Genomic DNA, 17,965 nt, shown 5'->3' with positions numbered 1-17,965 from the left:
TCTAGTCTGCGATAGGCCCTAGCTGTGGCCGACTTAAAAATATGGGCCATGACCAAATGGCGGTTTTCATTAAACGGACTATATCATTTATATAAATGCGGGTCTTCATTTTTCCTCCTTTGTTTTAATTTTTTTTTTCTTTCACTATTTCGTTGCACTTCTCTCTTCTCTCGTTTTCTCGTACTCACTCTAGAGTTCTCCATTGAAGCAGCTTCTAAGCTTTCTACCCTCCATTGAAGCATCTACTGAGCTTTTGCTCCTCCATTGAAGCATCTTCTTCTTAGGTAAGTTGTGTTTCTTAATTATCTTATATCAATTTCTCAATCTAGGTCTTCTATTTCTATTTTTTGACAGTTCACATCTAGGGTTTAATTTCTCATTATAGTTGATTTAAATGTTAGTGTTTTCAATTTAGGGTTATTTTAAGGTGGATTATTGAACTATTGATTATAATAACGATCAAATTTGTTGATAGAATAATGCTGTGTGCACCTTTATTTTGATTTTTTAAGGAAGAAGATTTTTTTTTTTTTTTTTTTTTTTATTTATTTATTTATTTTTTTTGTGATTTTTCGAGGTAAAATTTGATGATTGAATTAAATTTGTTTGCTAATGTGTTGCTGTATTTCGATTATGAACTGTAATTGTTTGGATGATTGCCCTAGGTTTATATAAACCCTAAGAAAGAACTTAGAGATAGTTGTTTTTTAATTTTTTAAAATTTTCTTGTTTGTAGAAAGATGTCGAATCTGGGAGGTGGTGCGGAGGCACACGCACGTTTTAAGCAGTATGAATACAGAGCGAATTCGAGTCTAGTGCTCACGACAGATTCACGCCCGAGGGATACCCATGAGCCTACTGGTGAGCCGGAGTCCTTATATGGTAAAATTGACCCGAAATCGTTTGGAGATAGGGTTGCTAAAGGAAGGCCTCAGGAGCTTGAAGAGAAGAAGAAGAAATCTTCAAAAAAGAAGGAAAGGGACCCAAATGCGGAGCCAGGGCCTGCTCGGCAGAGCAAGAAACGCCGTATTCAGGAGGAAAGTGTTCTGAATGTTACTGAAGAAGGGGTTTATCAGCCAAAAACTAAAGAAACTCGGGCTGCTTATGAGGCTATGCTGAGTATTATCCAGCAGCAGCTGGGAGGGCTACCATTTAATATTGTCAGTGGTGCTGCTGATGAGATTTTGGCTGTATTAAAGAATGATGCTATTAAGTACCCGGAAAAGAAGATGGAGATTGAGAAGTTGCTGACTTCTATGCCTGCTACTGTTTTTGATAGCCTGGTTAATGCTGGGAAGATGATTACTGACTATCAAGAAGGTGGTGATGATGTCCCGACTGCCAATGGGGATGGTCTCGATAACGAAGTGGGTGTTGCGGTGGAGTTTGAAGAGAATGATGATGATGACGATGAGAGCGATTTTGGCTCGGTGCAGGATGATGAAGAGGATGATGAAGATATTGCTGAAGCAGGTTCAGCTGGGGGTATGCAAATGGGTGGTGGGATCGGTGATGAAGATATGCCTGATGCGGATGAGGGTATGAACCTAAATGTTCAGGATATTGATGCGTATTGGCTTCAGAGGAAGATTTCTCAAGCCTATGATCAGCAAATTGATCCACAACAGTGCCAAAATCTTGCTGAAGAAGCTCTAGCCTTACTTGCTGAAGGGGAGGATAGGGAGATTGAGAATACACTTTTGACTCGCCTTGACTACGATAGGTTCAACCTTGTCAGGTTCCTTGTGCGTAATAGGCGGAAGATTGTGTGGTGTACCCGCCTAGCCCGAGCTGAAGATCAAGAGGAGCGAAAAAGGATTGAAGAAGAAATGCTGGAATCTGGTGCAGATTTGGCTGCCATCCTGGAGCAGTTGCATGCTACCAGAGCCACTGCCAAGGAGAGGCAGAAGAATCTGGAGAAGAGTATAAGAGAGGAGGCTCGTCGTTTGAAAGATGAGAGTGCTGTTGATGGGGACATTGGTCGTAGAGGATTGACTGATAGAGATGTTGATAATGGTTGGTTGAATGGGCAGCGGCAGGTACTTGATCTGGAAAACCTCGCTTTCAACCAAGGTGGTCGTTTCATGGCAAATAAGAAGACTATACTTCCAGATGGCTCTTATCGCCATCCGGCTAAAGGATATGAAGAGGTTCATATTCCTGCTTTGAAACCCAAGCCATTAGAAAAAGGTGAAGAACTCGTGAAGATATCTGGAATGCCAGATTGGGCACAACCAGCTTTCGAAGGGATGACACAATTGAATAGGGTGCAGAGTAGAGTTTACCAAACTGCACTCTTTTCAGCTGAAAACGTTCTTCTTTGTGCTCCGACTGGGGCGGGGAAGACTAATGTTGCTGTCCTCACCATATTGCAGCAGATTGCTTTGAGTAGAGCACCAGATGGATCATTTGACCACAGCAGTTATAAGATAGTATATGTTGCTCCAATGAAAGCTCTCGTGGCTGAAGTGGTCGGTAACTTGTCAAACCGGTTGAAGCACTATGGTGTGAATGTGAAGGAATTGAGTGGTGATCAGACATTGACCAAGCAACAGATAGATGAAACGCAGATAATTGTTACAACTCCAGAGAAGTGGGATATCATAACAAGGAAGTCAGGTGATCGAACATACACTCAGCTTGTCAAACTTCTCATAATTGATGAGATTCATCTGCTCCATGACAACAGAGGCCCTGTGCTGGAAAGTATAGTTGCCAGGACAGTTAGACAAATTGAAACAACAAAAGATAATATTCGACTAGTTGGGTTATCAGCCACCCTTCCTAACTATGAGGATGTGGCATTATTCTTGAGGGTTGATGTAGAAAAGGGGCTATTCCACTTTGACAACAGCTATAGACCTTGCCCGCTTGCACAACAATATATTGGAATCAATGTGAAGAAGCCACTACAGAGATTCCAGTTGATGAATGACATTTGCTATGATAAGGTGATGGCTGTGGCCGGAAAGCACCAAGTTCTTGTTTTTGTTCACTCTAGAAAAGAGACGGCAAAGACTGCCCGTGCGATAAGGGATACAGCATTGGCAAAGGACACCCTTGGTAAATTTTTGAAAGAGGATAGTGCAAGTCGTGAAATTCTTCATGCACATACCGATTTAGTTAGAAGTAATGACCTCAAGGATCTTTTACCTTACGGCTTTGCAATTCATAATGCTGGGATGAATAGGGCTGATCGCCAGCTTGTGGAAGATTTGTTTGCTGATGGTCATGTGCAAGTCCTAGTTTCTACAGCCACCCTTGCTTGGGGTGTCAATTTGCCTGCACACACAGTGATTATAAAGGGAACCCAGATTTATAATCCTGAAAAGGGAGCTTGGACAGAATTGAGTCCTCTGGATGTAATGCAGATGCTTGGGCGTGCAGGTAGACCCCAGTATGATACTTATGGAGAGGGAATAATCATCACTGGTCATACTGAATTGCAATTCTATCTTTCTTTGATGAATCAACAGCTTCCTATTGAAAGTCAGTTTATTTCAAGGTTGGCTGATCAGTTGAATGCTGAAATTGTTCTTGGTACTGTACAAAATGCTCGAGAAGCCCTCAATTGGATAGGTTACACATACCTGTACATTCGGATGTTACGTAACCCTACACTTTATGGCTTAGCTCCTGATGTGCTCGACAGGGACCTTACACTGGAAGAGAGGAGAGCTGACCTGGTAAGCCTTTATTCATATACATCACTGCTCTAAATTCCTGTTTTCATGATTTCTTTAAATCATTGTATTCCTGATACATTGATCTATGCTGATAGAATAGTATATTTCAAACTAGTAGAGATAAAATCTTTTATTTGTAGGATTTTGTAGGTTTCTTTTCTTTTTTTCTTTTTTCTGTTTTTAATTCAGTTTGTGGTTCAGAATGCTTGGTTATGAAGTAGTAAAAGTTAGAATATGTGTCCACTAACTTTCTTGTGCTCTGGATAATTGAAATTCGACCAAACCCTCTGCTCCGTATGTATTTAGTTTCAGTAGTCTGTTGATTGAAAGGTGTCAAATTATGTGAAGGTTAAAATTTGTGTAAATGAACTTTATAGCACTTTTAAAAATTGATCAAACCTCTTGTTCTTTATGTTTTCAGTTCCTTCTGTAGGCTGTTTATTGAAGGAATATATTTAATGATTTTTTTTAATTTAATTTAATTTTATTTTATTTTATTTTTTTGGAAGGGGGATGGGTGTTGTCAGCAGTGGGGGGAGTTGGGAAGATGGAACTGAAAACTTTCCTGATGCTTTAAATAATCTTCAAAGTTTTAATTTCTCTGGTTATAACTGAATAGTTGAATTTGTATTTTGGCACATTTGTATCAAACTGTTTATTTACACTACTCCTACATTTATCTTTGTTGGTAAATGTAGCTCTACCTATATGAGCCATGAGAAGCACCAACAAGAATCTGTCCAATTTGGTACCAAATCCACAGCAACTACTTGTATTGGCTATTGACCCAACCACATTCAATTGTTTGATGAATACCATTTATCAAGTCTATAAAAGGGCCATAATGAATATTTGAGTATAGTGTTGAATTAAAGTTGACTAAATGTATTTCTAAATCATTTTTATCAAAAGTATTAAAATTTAAGAACACTCTAATATCCTGGCTTTACTTGTTCCTTGGTTTTGAAGTGAATTTGGCAGCTTTAATTTTGTTCAGTGTACTAGAACATTAACTACTTGATGGTGTAAGTTGTTTGTGCTGGTGAGCACATCTTTTATTAGATGTTGCTTATATTTATTTTTCATGATGCTGGTATGAGGATGGTGGGTGTGGTTTCTTCAAGAACTCCCAGGAGGCTACCTTTAAAGAACTTTCTATTGGAGTATTTAAACATTGATGAGTGCCGTTTACTGTTTACATTCATGATTTTGATGTCATTATGCATTCCAAAGCCTTTTATAGCTATAGACCTAAAGTCGTTTTTGTTAATTTTACAGATCCATTCAGCAGCAACTGTTTTGGACAAAAATAACTTGATTAAATATGATCGGAAAAGTGGTTACTTCCAGGTCACTGACTTGGGGAGGATTGCCAGTTTTTATTACATTACACATGGCACAATATCCACTTACAATGAGCACTTAAAACCGACTATGGGTGATATTGAGCTTTGTCGGTTATTCTCCCTCAGTGAGGAATTTAAATACGTTACAGTGAGGCAAGATGAGAAGGTTGAACTGGCCAAGCTTTTGGAACGTGTTCCAATTCCCATTAAAGAGAGCTTGGAAGAGCCCAGCGCTAAGATTAATGTTTTACTTCAAGCATATATTTCTCAGTTGAAACTTGAAGGCTTGTCTCTAACATCAGACATGGTTTATATAACACAGGTATGCTGCTTTTTCACATAAGTAAACAATATTTAATGTCTGTACTCTAGACGTGCTTTTTTGCTTACCTTTTTTTTTCGGAAAATTTATGTAGAGTGCGGCACGTCTTATGAGAGCTCTTTTTGAGATAGTTTTGAAAAGAGGATGGGCTCAGTTGGCAGAAAAGGCGCTAAATTTGTGCAAAATGGTTCAGAAGAGGATGTGGAACGTGCAGACACCACTCCGTCAGTTTACTGGAATACCTAGCGAAATTTTGATGAAGTTGGAGAAGAAGGAACTGGCTTGGGATAGGTACTATGACCTTTCCTCTCAAGAACTGGGAGAGCTCATAAGACAACAGAAGATGGGAAGGACTCTTCACAAGTTCATTCACCAGTTTCCAAAGCTCAACCTTGCTGCACATGTGCAGCCAATTACTCGCTCTGTTTTAGGAGTGGAACTGACAATCACACCTGATTTCATGTGGGATGACAAGATTCATGGATATGTGGAGCCTTTTTGGGTTATTGTGGAGGATAATGATGGTGAATACATTCTTCATCATGAATACTTCATGCTGAAGAAGCAATATATTGACGAGGACCATACCCTGAATTTCACTGTGCCAATATCAGAGCCTCTGCCCCCACAATATTTCATTCATGTTGTTTCTGATAGATGGTTGGGATCACAGTCTGTTTTGCCTGTTTCTTTTAGGCATCTTATTTTGCCTGAGAAATATCCTCCCCCAACAGAATTGTTGGACTTACAACCACTGCCTGTGACTGCATTGAGAAACCCATCATATGAAGCCCTTTATCCAGAATTTAGGCACTTCAACCCTGTCCAGACTCAGGTTTTCACGGTTCTGTACAATGCAGATGACAATGTTTTGGTTGCTGCGCCAACTGGTAGTGGAAAGACAATATGTGCTGAGTTTGCTATCTTGCGAAACCACCAAAAAGGTCCTGACAGCACCATGCGTGTTGTCTATATAGCACCTATTGAAGCTCTGGCCAAGGAGCGTTACCGTGATTGGGAAAGGAAATTTGGAAAAGGACTTGGTTTGCGAGTCGTTGAACTCACGGGAGAGACAGCAACTGACTTGAAGCTACTTGAGAAAGGGCAGATAATTATAAGTACTCCTGAAAAATGGGATGCTTTATCTCGACGCTGGAAACAAAGAAAGTATGTTCAGCAAGTCAGCCTGTTCATCATTGATGAGCTCCATCTTATTGGTGGTCAAGGCGGTCCTGTGTTGGAAGTGATTGTCTCAAGGATGAGATATATAGCAAGTCAAGTGGAGAACAAGATTCGCATTGTTGCTTTATCAACCTCTCTTGCTAATGCTAAGGACCTTGGTGAGTGGATAGGTGCTTCTTCACATGGTCTTTTCAACTTTCCACCAGGGGTTCGTCCTGTACCTCTTGAGATTCACATTCAGGGAGTAGATATTGCTAATTTTGAGGCAAGAATGCAAGCTATGACCAAGCCAACCTACACAGCTATATCTGTCCATGCTAAGAATGGGAAACCTGCTATTGTATATGTTCCAACTCGGAAGCATGCTTCACTTACTGCAGTTGACCTTGTAACATATGCTAGTGCTGACAGTGGAGAGAAGCCAATATTTTTGCTGCATTCATCGGAGGAGCTGCAGCCTTTTACTGATAAAATTAAGGATCTAAATCTGAAGACCACTCTTGGCTATGGTGTGGGCTTTTTGCATGAAGGATTAGTTAGCACTGATAAGGAGATTGTATCACAGTTATTTGAAGCTGGATGGATCCAAGTTTGTGTTATGACCAGTTCAATGTGCTGGGGAATGCCTTTGTTGGCTCACTTAGTGGTGGTCATGGGAACTCAGTACTATGATGGGAGAGAAAATGCTCATACTGATTATCCAGTAACTGATCTGCTCCAGATGATGGGTCATGCTAGTCGGCCTTTGTTGGATAAGTCTGGGAAGTGTGTTATCCTCTGTCATGCTCCACGAAAGGAATATTATAAAAAGTTCTTATATGAAGCATTCCCTGTAGAAAGTCATTTGCACCACTATCTTCATGACAATCTGAATGCAGAAATTGTAGTTGGAGTAATCGAGAATAAGCAAGATGCTGTGGATTATCTCACATGGACATTTATGTACAGAAGGCTTGCTCAGAATCCTAATTACTACAATCTTCAGGGTGTGAGCCATAGGCATTTATCAGATTACCTCTCAGAACTTGTGGAGAACACTTTGAGTGATCTGGAAGCAAGTAAATGTGTTGCTATTGAAGATGATATGGATCTCTCTCCTCTGAATCTGGGCATGATAGCATCATATTACTACATCAGCTACACCACAATCGAGCGTTTTAGTTCTTCGTTGACATCCAAAACAAAGCTGAAGGGTCTTCTTGAGATTCTGGCTTCAGCTTCAGAGTATTCGCAATTGCCAGTACGTCCGGGGGAGGATGACTTGATTCGCAAGATGATACATCACCAAAGATTCTCTTTTGAGAATCCAAAGTACACAGATCCACATGTAAAAGCAAATGCTTTGCTGCAAGCCCACTTTTCTAGACATCCAGTTGGTGGTAATTTGGCTGCTGACCAGCGTGAAGTGCTCCTTTCAGCTAGTAGATTGCTTCAGGCTATGGTTGATGTTATTTCTAGCAATGGTTGGCTAAATCTTGCTCTTCTTGCTATGGAAGTAAGCCAGATGGTGACTCAGGGTATGTGGGAGCGAGATTCCATGCTATTGCAGCTTCCACATTTCACCAAGGAGTTGGCCAAGAGATGTCAAGAGAACCCAGGGAAGTCTATTGAGACTGTGTTTGACCTGGTGGAAATGGAGGATGATGAGAGGCAGGAGCTTCTCCAGATGTCTGACTCACAGTTGCTGGATATTGCCCGTTTCTGTAATCGTTTCCCCAACGTTGATATGACTTATGAGGTGGCTGATAGTGACAGCATTGGTGCTGGGGAAGATGTCACAATGTCGGTTACCCTTGAACGAGATCTTGAAGGGAGGTCAGAAGTGGGACCTGTTGATGCTCTTAGATATCCCAAAGCTAAAGAAGAAGGTTGGTGGTTGGTGGTGGGTGACACAAAGACTAACCAACTGCTAGCTATTAAGAGGGTCGCTTTACAACGGAAATCAAAAGTCAAGCTTGATTTCGTTGCACCTCCTGAAGTTGGGAAGAAGACTTACACTTTGTATTACATGTGTGATTCTTACTTGGGATGTGATCAGGAGTACAACTTTACCATTGATGTCAAAGAGGCAGGAGCAGCTGAAGATGACAGTTGAAAGGAATGATGCGATTCCCTTTAATGGATGCTTGACCAACAATGCGGACTGATCCTGTTAATATTAGGATAGCCTGCTTCATGTTTAGAACCACTGCTTAGTATGTCTCTTTTTGAATACTTGTTGGCTTTCAAAGATTATGCTTATATTATTACTGTCTGAAGTATGCTTTTGCTCATGGCTTTGTCTCGGAAATTTCTGGTTGTATTTACAGGGGATTTGTCACTGTTGCTGCATTTTAAGTTTAAGATGCAGCTGCTGTTGGCTGTTGCAGTTATTGCTGGCTTAATTGGTGCATTTCAATTCTAAGACATGGCTGTGCTCAAAAGCTTATGTCAGTGGACGTGTTTGGGGTTTATTATATGGTCATAGAATATAACAACAGCGCTGCTGTAATTTTGCCCCTCCAAAACTTGGTAAAAACTACTTTTTTGTTCTTTTGCTTTCTTTGTTTTTCTGTTTTATTTTTCCTAATCTCTTCATATATATTTAATTTGGGTAAGTAAGAAATGTGCACCCTAAAGTTATACAGCTTATACTCGTATGTGGTTTCTGCTATGCCTCAGTCACGTTGAAAGAAGTATATGTGTTTTGTCTCCAGCATTAATGTAGCAAGTATAACAAAACTATTACTCCTTTTTTTCATTGTGGAATGCAGCAGCTGTGGCTGATATGCTGCTTTAACTAGAAAGCTTCATGCTTTTTGGTCCGACAGGATCCGCCCCTTATTGATTTTCGATAGTGAAATCGCCAAGTGACCACCATGGCTTTGGGGTTATCATACTGAGGTTATAAGTAGGCGGTCTATTTGATGAAATTTTCTCAGTCGAAAACCATGTAAAGAGGCTTCAAACATGAGAAATAGCCCCCCATAAACGAGCATAGCCTGCGATTCTAGCAGTTGGAACGTAAGCATATTGCAATATATAAAGTGCCATTGAATCATGTGAAAGTGTACGTAATTCTAGATTTTTTTAAAGGTTAATATGTCATTCTTACTACTTGCTTCTATGATTAGAGCCTTTATATTACTTGGCTTGCATATCCTTATCATTGCTGTGGTGTGAAATTGTGAATTGAGTCTTGTGTTGTCATGAACTTCGTATGAAGCATTCTACTCGCATCAACAAGAGAAATTACAACAATCACTCAACAACCCCAATTTCTTAATATACTCCTTCCAGTATACTTTGTATGGAATAAGCACAATCTAGCTAGTGATCAAGTTCTTGGTGACACAACGGAGTAATAGTCGCATTGTCCCAACAACCCAAGACCTCGTATCCAAGCATATGGCACAAATTTTTTTTTCAATCTTATGGATTAGTGGTTATCAATGTTTTTCATTAGCCAACGATCCAACTAGAGGAAGGCGTAGAGCCTTAAGTGACCTCGGAAACCAATATTGTTTGAAGAAGTGTATCACTTGTTCATTTGTACGAGGGGTCACAGTTAAGTATTAACAATTAGTGTCAATTATAAATCATAGATTGCGACTCGTGTAGTCGTGTAGATGCCATTGCATGTTGCTATCAGTCGATTATAAATTGTAATTTATAAGGGGTATTGTTATAGTTGAAGTGTATCTCACGATCTATGTAAACGAATAAAATGTCATTGTTACAACATTTTTGTTTCTATGAATTAGCTAAGAATTAATTAACTTGTTTATCAACATCATTATGGCCTGGGTGGATTGAGTCTAGGTTATCCTATCTTAAAACATTCATTCAACATCTAAATATTTGATGAAGAAAATAGTCGATACTTGACATTTGAGAGTGAAAAAAATTGCTAAATTGTGCTTAAATCGCGATTATGGAGCAATTTTGGCCATCCATAAAAAATACTCCCTCTAATTGTTTTTTTTTTTATTTTTCATGTTGGATGCTCCCTGTTATAGGTTATATTTGAAATTTTTTCATTCTACATCAAAAAATTTAGATAAATTTATACTAAAAATAGTAAAAAAAACTAGAGAGAGAGAGAGTGTGGATCATGTGAAAACAAGCCTATGGCTGAAAACTGAAAACAAACAATCCAGACCGTTAGATTTAATCTACACTAACTCATCAAATCTCAGCCGTTGATATTTTTCCTCTCAATTTGCACACTCTCTCTTTCTCTAGTTTCTCTCTCCTACTCTATTTTCACGTTCTTCTTTCTTTTCTGATTTCCTCTACTTCCTCTCTCCAACTTTCTCTCTCTTACTTTCCCAATTCTTTCTACCATGCTACTTTTTCAAATCTGGCTTCAATTACTTTGATTTTCAGCGATTTCTCAGCTCTACAATCTATTATCAAGTAAGTTATTTGTGTTAATTTCGCTATTTTTGCTTGATTTGAGGTACTTAGGTTCTACTTAGGTTTCTGTCATTTTGTTTACCTGAATTTCATTTGCATTTTTTTGTATATTCAGCTGGAAATTTTATATGTCCATTGTGTTTTTGTTTATGATTTTTGTTTAATTTTGTAATTTTGCAAGTTTTTTTTATTGATTCTTTCAATTTGATTTGAATTTTTGAGTTTCGTAGGAGTAGTTTTGAACGAATTTTGTTTAATTCTGCTTGATTTTAGTTAATTAGGTTTTTAAGTGTAATTTTTTGCTCGAAACTCTGCTCTAATTGTTGTGCTTCACCTTTTGGTAAAATGATTTTTGATTTAATTAGTTGAATTTATCAGATTCTGTTCTTGATTGTATGTAATTTTTGTCTGGTTTAGGCCGGAAACTAATAATTTCTATGGATATGTATAAATATTGGGATTAATTATAGGAGGACTAATGTTATCTGGAATTATGTTGCTTTTGTTTCTGGGTTGTGAACGAATGCGTTGTTGGCGTGAGCTTATGGGTTATCTAATAGAATTTCTAGGTATAGTTAAAATTTTCAAAGTAAATTGTGCTTTTTAAAATTTATTCAATAGTTTGTCAAAGAAATTAAGTTGTTTTTCCTTACATAGTTGCATCAGTCATCCAATTTGATGGCTTGAGCTTTTTAGTTTCTTTTTTCTGAAAATAGTATAGTACACCCGGGTGCACCATGCGCATGGTGCATCCAAAAAGAACATTAGACATATTTTAAAGAACATGGGCAAAAAAAAGAACATGCTAGTGTTAAAAAAAGAACATACCTATGTTTGACAAAAGAACATATTTGTGTTTGACAAGAACATGACAGTACAAAGAACATAAAGTCTTTACAAAAAGAACATGTTACTTTTCATGGTTATTTAGGTGTTGAACGTGTTTGAAAAAGAATATTATATTTGACAAAAAAGAACATGTTCGTGTTTGACAAAGATGTAGGTGATCATTGGGTGGGCCGGGCCAAGGTTAAAAAATCAGCTCACTTCTTGGGTCGGGCCAAATTTTGGGCCAAAGTTTTTGTGCCCAAAATTGTCCGGCCATGCGGCCTTTTCGGGTCGAGTAAAAAAATCAATTAAAATGCATAAAACGCATTCCCAAACCCGCCCAATAAATTAAATTTAAGGGCCGGGTCCGACCAGATTTTGGGGGCGAAAAAATTCTGCCCAAAACCAGTCCAAAATCGGGTCGGGCCGTTATAACTTTGATCACCTCTAGCCAAAGAACATAAAGTCTTTACAAAAAGAACATGATAATACATTAAAGAACATGTTCTTTTTTCTGGTTACTCGAGTGATTTTTTTTTTTATTATTATTTTTTTTTTTTTAATGTACATACATTAAAGAATATATTGTATAATATAAAGAACATATTGTATAATATAAAGAACATATAGTTCAAACTCAAAGAACATAATCATCAAACTTAAAGAACATATTATGCTCATGTTCTTTATAAATATATATAATGTTCTTTTTTTGCCTATGTTCTTTTAAATATACCTTATGTTCTTTTCGGGTGCACCATGCGCATGGTGCACCCGGGTGCACCATGCGCATGGTGCACCCGGGTGCACCAACCATACATTTTTCTAATGTTTCATACTTATAATTCTTGGGGAGCAGTAGTATATTGGCATTTGTCAATACTATAGAATGGTTTTGTAAAAGGATTGAAAACGAAAAGTATCACTAAGAAAAAGAAACCTTCTATTGTTGAGAATACAAATGAAACAATGGATGGGAATGTAAAGGATGCTCAACCTGCTATAGCTTTGTCTCCTATCATGGAAGGAAAGAAGGGGAATGAGGCTTCTTCTTCACATTCTATTGTTTTGTCAGCTAAGAAGAGAAAATTGGATGAAAATGAAGGTCGTAAAGTGAAAAAAGTGAAGACAAACAAGGATAAGAACATTGTAATTCATAGGCAAGAGTCTGCAATCATAGATGGTGATGTACATATGTAATGTAAAAATAGTCTTTATAAACATATGAAGTTATGTTTTTATTAATAACAATGTTATATAGTATATTTAAATATAATACTAGTGACATGCATTCATTTTTACTTCTTTTGTTATATTGTAAATATTGTAATATTGATGTAGTTACCTTATTTTTATGTATAGTAACCTTTATTTTTGTATATAGTGACCTTTATGTAAATGGAGTTAAAAACTCAAAGTCGATATAGTTACCTTATTTCTATACATAGTGATCTTTATGTAAATGGAGTCATAACCTCGAAGTCGATATAGTTTTCTTATTTCTGTACATAGTGACCTTTATGTAAATGGAGCCAAAACTCAAAGTCGATATAATTACCTTATTTCTGTACATAGTGACCTTTATGTAAATGGAGTCAAAAACTCAATGTCGATATAGATACCTTATTTCTATACATAGTAACATTTATGTAAATGGATTTAAAAACTCAAATTTGATATAGTTACCTTATTTTTTTATATAGTGACCTTTATATTAATGTTGTCAAATTTGATAGAGTTACCTTATTTTTGTATATAATGACCGTTGTGTAAATATCGTCAAAATTAATATAGTTACGTTATTTTTATATATAGTGACTCTATTTCAATATCGTCAATTTAGATAAAGTTACCTTATTTTAGTATGTAGTACCCTTTAAAAGGTTGAATTGGTTATATGTAAGGTTGGAAAGGTCTTAGAGCTTTTAAGCCGTCTGATCTTTTATGCTACTAATGAATGGTTGAGATTTGTTGTTTTCAGCATAAGCCATGTTTTCAGCGGAACCACCCCGTATATATATATATATATATATATATATATATATATATATATATATATATATATATATATATATATATATATATATATATATATATATATATATATATATATATTCATAAAATGAGTAAAATTAATTTTTTTTTTTTTTTTCATTCCTTGGAACTGCAATTATCATTCATAAAATGAGTAAAATTAAATTTTTTTTTTTTTTTTTTTTCATTCCTTGGAACTGCAATTATCATGACATTTTAAACATAAATTACAAATGGGGGTAGGGGGATTAGAACTGTGACAATATTTAACACAGGCCCTCACCTTTAATGCCCTTAACCAATAAGGGTCTTATGTCTTCAGATTATTTTCAGTTCAGTTTAATTCTTAATTTCCTTCTCTCATAAAATATTCAGTTCAGTTCATTTCAGCTCAATTCAGTCAATCGGAACAGGCTTTAAGTCAAAACCTCATCGGTATCATTGCTTAACCTACTTGCAATTTAATTAATACTATATACTTGTTTAAACTTAACAAATAAAAGGACGGATGAATTACTAAATATGTAGAAAGGAATGAGCATTTCAATGTATATGTGACATTACACATAAGTAAGTAATTAGAAATCAGTTTGAATGTTCCTCAAAAAACAAACAAAAAAATAAAAAGAAAGAAAAAAGGAAATCAGTTTGAATGTATCAAAAGAATCTAACTAATACATCTAGTATTATTAAATTTCAGAGAATTGTCTTCAAAAAAAAAAAAAAAAAAAAAGTCTTCAAAAAAAAAAAAAAATTAGAGAATTTAGTATAAATAGGGACAGCAGAAAGAGAGGAAAACCCACCAAAAGTTCATCAATACTAGCTACATTACTAAGAAAAAAGTTAGTTAAAAGTTTTTGGCAAGAATTAAGAAAGAAAGAAAATGGAGAACAAGAAAATCATATTTGTAGCCCTCCTCATTATTGCATCAGGTAAAATTCCTTTTGCAATTTTTATTTGAATATATATATATATATATATATATATATATATATATATATATATATATATATATATATATATATATATATATATATATATATATATATATATATATATATATATATATATATATATATATATATATATATATATATACTTATTACAATAAATAGTTCTGTAGAGTAATAAGATTGATTTTTGTTAATTATTATAACTATATTCTAAGTAGCATGTATGCATATTAATGTGATTATACATACTGGCCTTTAAACTATGATGCATGCATAGGCCTAAAAATATTGAAAGATAAAGAATTTATACTTGTATATAAGCTAGGGTGAACAAAAAATCAAAATAATTGGGATTAAATCGACGGTTCCAAGTACAAAATTATGTTACACTATTATCCTATTCCTATTCTTAATCATATGGACTTGGAACCTGGAATAATCGGCTCATTATTCTCTTATTCCGATTCTCAATTTTTTTGAATTGGAACATGTTGAATATATCCTAACAATATTGTTTGGGCATGTATTAATTTTTTTTACTAAAGCTCGGACCAGCCCAATAATCCATTATAAAAATCACGACACGTCTAATTATGTGGCATAAGATTGCTTAGTTTTGCCATACTAAGCTAACACAACATATATTTTGGATGGCAATGCTAAGTGGTGCACCCTTTAAAACTATAAAAATTAAGTTGATTAACAAGATTGTGTATTTGTGTGTATGTGTGTGTGCGCGCGCGTGCAGTGATGGTGCACACCGTTACAGTGAAAGCAGAAGACCCAACTTGTGAAGATCACCCAGACCACTACTGTATCCTTAGTCTTGATCCAACCATTCCTCATCCTCGCCCTTGTTGTGTCGAATCCGGCTTAACCTGCACTGGCACCACACCCATTATTTTGGATCTGTTCGCGTTGGGCAAGTGTAACTGATTCATCAACAACCATTGGATAAATCTATTGGTTCCTGCATCGATCGAGCTTGTGTTTGCCTTATTCTTGCTGATAAGTGTTGAATTGTTGACAATGTGTTTGTTTTTGTTTGGATTTGTATTTCAATTCGTAAATGGTTGTAATATGAAGTATTGCTTCATCTCTATGTATGGTTTGGTCTAAGCTAGCAAAACTGAAGCTAGTGATGGATGTATGCTTGCTACTTATAATAAAAGTAGTTCATATTTCTTCCTTTACATGCATATTGAGGGTGGATCGCTCACTTTGAGGTTGTTTTTTCCCGCCATATTATGTATCAAGAAATCAATTGAGCAACAGATTATGTTAAAGCATTATACCATCCAACCAAAAATTATCTAAAAATTAAATTTGACATAGATGATAAATTTTCTTATTTATTTTCTTAAATTAGGATACAATATTGAAAGATGATTTATTTTACTTTTGTATTTCTCCTTTCTTAAAATATATATTGAGGGTGGTGTTAGATTACGTAACCCTAACATATGCTTGTATATGATGACGTTTAAATTTATGAGAAAGGGACAGCAAATATTCTCACAAATTACACTTATTTTTTGAACTAAATGTTCAAAAATACGAAAAGCTGATATGAAATTTTTGAGTTGGATATCCGATTAAAAAAATTATTATCGAATCAGATGGGGATTGGATCTTCGGATATTCAAATCTTCGAGTAGTTTTTCTCAGCCCTTATGCTCGCCATTGAACATACCTACCTTCCATGCAATCCATAGATAAGTTACAACATAAAATTACAAAACTTAATCTAACATCATCCAAATAATTGAAGCATATATATATTCTCTTATCATCAAGGGTAAATCATCCAAATAATTAGCATCTCTTCAACTCATAATATTAATACTATATGTAATGCAAATATCACTAATATAAGCTATATAATCATGAATTAGCATCACTAATAGTAGCTATTTAAATGCTACGTTCGCTCATAGAGTATTGTCATACGCATCACATAATACGCAGTAAAAACTTTCACAATAACTAAAGTTGAAGACTTGCAACTTAATAGCATACAATCTAGATTTTAAAAACAGTAGTCCAACAAGAACTGAAACCTTGGCCCTTGAAAATTCTTTGCAAAATCAGTGATCAGATTTTACAAAAATTATCGAGATAAATACTACCTCTGTTTCATATTAAAGTGCAGGACTAAACCATAACGGACAACAATAGGAAGAGCGTGTAAGACCATTATTAATTTGGACATCAAAAGGTTTAAAGACTTTATCCTTGATTTGAAAGATACCCATATCATGTCCTCCAAGTTTATCTGGCGTCCATGTATAAAAACTTATGTTATCATCGGTGAAGTATATGCAATTGGGTTGACAATCTGAATGAGCTATAGAAACCGACATAGGGCCTGTTCCGATTGACTGAACTCAGCTGAACTGAACTGAACTGAACTTATTAATTAGTGATTTTTAACTACGGATTAGTGATCTTTGATTATTTATTACTATACATATGTGTATATACAAATGTACATAATAATAATAATAATAATAATAATAATAATAATAATAATAATAATAATAATAATAATAATAATAATAATAATAATAATAATAATAATAATAATAATAATAATAATAATAATAATAATAATAATAATAATAATAATAATAATAATAATAATAATAATAATAATAATAATAATAATAATAATAATAATAATAATAATAATAATAATAATAATAATAATAATAATAATAATAATAATAATAATAATAATAATAATAATAATAATAATAATTATAATAATAATAATAATAATAATAATAATAATAATAATAATAATAATAATAATAATAATAATAATAATAATAATACTACTACTACTACTACTACTACTACTATTATTATTATTATTATCTCAAAAACAAAAGTCATACAACCTACAATAAATTAGTGGGAAGCCGAGATACAATCTGGGCCCCCACTCCTCTAGCTATTGCAAATCCTACCCTAGTGAAGATATGAGCTGCAGCACGAGCCCCAATGTCTTGCGTCGTCGAGAACCTCTGAATCCGCTTCAGTAACGCAACAGCCTTTTTCTCCAATTCCCCAAGCGAAGAAAAGGAGAAGAGAATGAAACCATATCCAATCGCTTGACATCGAGCTTCATACTTAACCCGTTTCCGATGAGCTGCATCAGCAACAACTCGCCCAGGAAAGAAGTCAGATAGCCCTAACTGAGTCAAAGGAGAA

The 17,965-nt window shown here is 35.3% G+C and overlaps 1 protein-coding gene and 1 long non-coding RNA gene across 6 annotated transcripts; both read left to right on the top strand.

Annotated features, from left to right (window-relative positions):
• On the top strand, positions 1-9,662 carry LOC145641551 (DExH-box ATP-dependent RNA helicase DExH12-like). 5 transcript variants are annotated; one of them, XR_014115457.1, is made up of 6 exons: positions 2-284; positions 737-3,686; positions 4,965-5,354; positions 5,449-8,731; positions 8,846-9,047; positions 9,293-9,662. XR_014115457.1 is itself a non-coding variant. In XM_081692393.1 (4 exons), the coding sequence occupies exons 2-4, from the start codon at positions 741-743 to the stop codon at positions 8,629-8,631; spliced, it is 6,519 nt and encodes a 2,172-aa protein (XP_081548519.1). In that variant the 5' UTR covers positions 1-284; positions 737-740; the 3' UTR covers positions 8,632-9,069. The 5 variants fall into 5 exon arrangements, 1 of the variants encoding a protein (XP_081548519.1); XR_014115458.1 differs by having other exon boundaries at positions 9,290-9,662; XR_014115456.1 differs by having other exon boundaries at positions 9,233-9,662.
• A 1,125-nt stretch (positions 9,663-10,787) lies between these two features.
• LOC145641550 (uncharacterized) lies at positions 10,788-13,063 on the top strand. Its single transcript, XR_014115454.1, has 2 exons — positions 10,788-10,934; positions 12,622-13,063. It is a non-coding gene; the product is annotated as an uncharacterized LOC145641550 (long non-coding RNA).
• The last annotated feature ends 4,902 nt before the right edge of the window (positions 13,064-17,965 follow it).

The sequence above is a fragment of the Chenopodium album genome, chromosome 8 (assembly GCF_948465745.1).
Source record: "Chenopodium album chromosome 8, dcCheAlbu1.1, whole genome shotgun sequence".
In the NCBI taxonomy this organism is placed as follows: domain Eukaryota; kingdom Viridiplantae; phylum Streptophyta; class Magnoliopsida; order Caryophyllales; family Amaranthaceae; genus Chenopodium; species Chenopodium album.
This window is presented reverse-complemented; position numbering and strand designations above follow the sequence as displayed.

Bases quoted from the DNA above. Each gene is read 5' to 3' on its own strand.
- LOC145641551 (XM_081692393.1), top strand. From the start codon at position 741: ATGTCGAATCTGGGAGGTGGTGCGGAGGCACACGCACGTTTTAAGCAG. The intron at 3,687-4,964 runs GTAAGCCTTTAT...TTAATTTTACAG, and splicing joins AAGAGAGGAGAGCTGACCTG to ATCCATTCAGCAGCAACTGT. The intron at 5,355-5,448 runs GTATGCTGCTTT...AAATTTATGTAG, and splicing joins ACATGGTTTATATAACACAG to AGTGCGGCACGTCTTATGAG.